The sequence below is a fragment of the Octodon degus genome, unplaced genomic scaffold, assembly GCF_000260255.1.
Source record: "Octodon degus isolate 3935 unplaced genomic scaffold, OctDeg1.0 scaffold00014, whole genome shotgun sequence".
In the NCBI taxonomy this organism is placed as follows: domain Eukaryota; kingdom Metazoa; phylum Chordata; class Mammalia; order Rodentia; family Octodontidae; genus Octodon; species Octodon degus.
Genome location: NW_004524590.1, coordinates 22,058,939 through 22,061,393, shown reverse-complemented (window position 1 = coordinate 22,061,393; position 2,455 = coordinate 22,058,939). Strand labels below are relative to the sequence as shown.

The following is a 2,455-nucleotide window of genomic DNA, read 5'->3' as shown; positions in this document are numbered from 1 at the left end:
TTGGTATTCAGGGTCTTACTACTAGATCAGACTCATAGTGATCCACCTGTTCACAGCCTCCCAAGAGCTGGGATTACAGGCACACACCACCATGCCCAGGTTCTTCAATTGCTGTCTCAGCGTGGGGCCGGCATGGTAGGCCCAGGGATCAAATCCCCGGTCCCCTCGCCTGCTTGAAGGCTCTTTAATCTGTTGAGCTATTTGGCCGACCCAGGGTTTTAACTTAAATTTTCTCATTATTTATGTATTTTTACTATTCTGGGAACTGAATCCAGGGCAATGAGCTACATCTCCAGGCTCCTCCCCCTTTTTAATGTTATTTGCTGTTTGGGAAGTATTGAAAAAATGAAGATTAAACTACACAGATTCAATTTTTCCCAGTATTTTAGGCAATATCAAAAGCGTTTCATAGGCATTCCCTCTTAATCTTCACAGCTATTTTATGAGATGAGGTAATTCCTAACCTGTTTATTGTTTTTTTTTTTTTTTTAAACAAAAAGGATGTTTAGGGCCAGCCGTATAGCTCAGTGGACTAAAGCACCTGCTTTGGTAAAGCACAGGGGCAAGGCTTCGATGATCCCCAGCATGCCGGCCCTGCCCCCGTGGTGTGCCGAGACAGTTGAAACTGGGTGTGGTGGCATGTGCCTGGGAGATACTTGGGAGGCTGAAAACAGGAGAATCACTCCGAATCTGATCTACGTCAGATTTACGTTACTCTGTAGACCCTGTACTAAATATATAAGAGAGAGAGAGACCTAGATAGATAGATGTTTAGAGGGGTAACTTACCTCAGGTTACAAAACTAATAGACGTGGGCCCGTCTGATCCTACAGCTGATAGTCTTCAGCCTTACCAATATACTGAATCACGAGGCATCTGTATTCCTAGTTTCACTGCCTAATTCTGCCACTTAATCTCACTTGAATGATCTACAGGTTCCAGAGCAGCGATGGTGAAATTAAATACTTGCAGTTAGCTGAGGAGCTGATTCGTCCTGAGAGAAACACATTGGTTGTGAGTTTTGCAGACCTGGAGCAATATAACCAGCAACTCTCCACCACCATTCAAGAAGAGTTCTATAGGTATGAGTGTTAATCTTTTTTACTCTGAGTAGGTGTGGAACCTGAGAAGCAATCTTTTCTTGGACTGCAAGTGTTCTCTTAATGGCCGAAGAGCGCAGCTGTCACGGTTTCCTTCCAAAGAGGGGCTCTTTGATACAGTTCACTGTCCTTTTGGTTCTGTTTGCATCTTAATCTAGTATAGTTTTTCCAATATGTCGGGTGTTTGTGTCATGTAATTCTTCTCAGCATGGAAATAGATGTTTTTAAGACATGTTTGAGTAGGTCCTGTTACTGTACCGGGGGTGTTTGTTTTGAGGTGGGGTGTTGCTGTGTTGCCCAGGCTGATCTTAGTCTTGAACTTTTGGGCTCAGATGATCCTCGTGTCTCTACCCACTGAATGACTGCACTTACAGGCCTGTACCACACCTACCTTAGGGAATATCCTTATACCAATGACATTTTTGCATCTGTTCCTTTAAAGCTTACATTTTTACTGATTATGATTATATGTGTATGTTTTAGAAAACAGAAGAGTAGAGAGAATCAAATCGTCTGTACACTTGTGAGCCCACCACTCATGGATACCTACCCCTGATTAGCAGGCCTCATGTAACAAAATTCTGGGAGCCTCTCAGGTCTGCAGCTCAGAGTAGTAAGGGTCTTGTTGCATTTTAATACCTTTCTGTGTGTATATAAGTGAGGTCATACTATAGATAGTACATCCTGCCCTTTTTTTACTTATAGTAAGTATAACATTTTTCTATGTATACAATTTTTGAAAACAATTTAATAGCTTAGTGAATGGGGGGGCTGGTTTTTTGTTTTGGTTGGTTTGGTTTTTTGTGTGGAACTGGGGGTTGAACTCAGGCCCTTGTGCTTGCCAGGCAAGCACTTATTCTACTGAGCTATCTCCTTGGCCCCTTAGTGGATTTTTTTGATAGAAATATTGAGTGATTATGTTATCTTTTTATTTTTTATTTATTTTTTTTTTTTTTTAAGGCAGGGTCTTGCTATGCAGTTCAGGGTGGCCTCAACTCACAGCAGTCTTCCTGTTTCAGCTTCCCAAGTGCTGGGATTACAGGTGTTCGCCACCACTCCTGGCCTATAGGTTCTCATTTTGGTTTATTTGTTTGGCATTGGGAATTGAACGCAGGACCTCCTGCTTGCCAGGCAAGCGCTGTGCCACTGCGTATATCCTTGGCTTTGTTTTTAATTATGAGAAATAGCATTGTATACAGACACTTGTCTGCATTTGGATTAGTTTTGTGGTTTGTTTGTTTGTTTGCAGTACAGGGGATCAAACTCAGGACCTTGCATTTGTCAGGCAGGTGCTTATGCCACCAACCTATCTCCTTAGCCCTTGCATTTGAAGTAAATAAATGAAAATTGGTCTA

At 42.2% G+C, this 2,455-nt stretch overlaps 1 protein-coding gene across 1 annotated transcript in view; it reads left to right on the top strand.

Annotated features, from left to right (window-relative positions):
* Positions 1-2,455, top strand: part of Mcm6 (minichromosome maintenance complex component 6) — a 42,233-nt gene that overhangs the window by 4,174 nt on the left and 35,604 nt on the right. Inside the window, exon 2 of the mRNA XM_023709690.1 lies at positions 936-1,082. Within this exon, the coding sequence (XP_023565458.1) occupies positions 936-1,082 (147 nt within the window). The remainder of the gene's footprint in view (positions 1-935; positions 1,083-2,455) is intronic.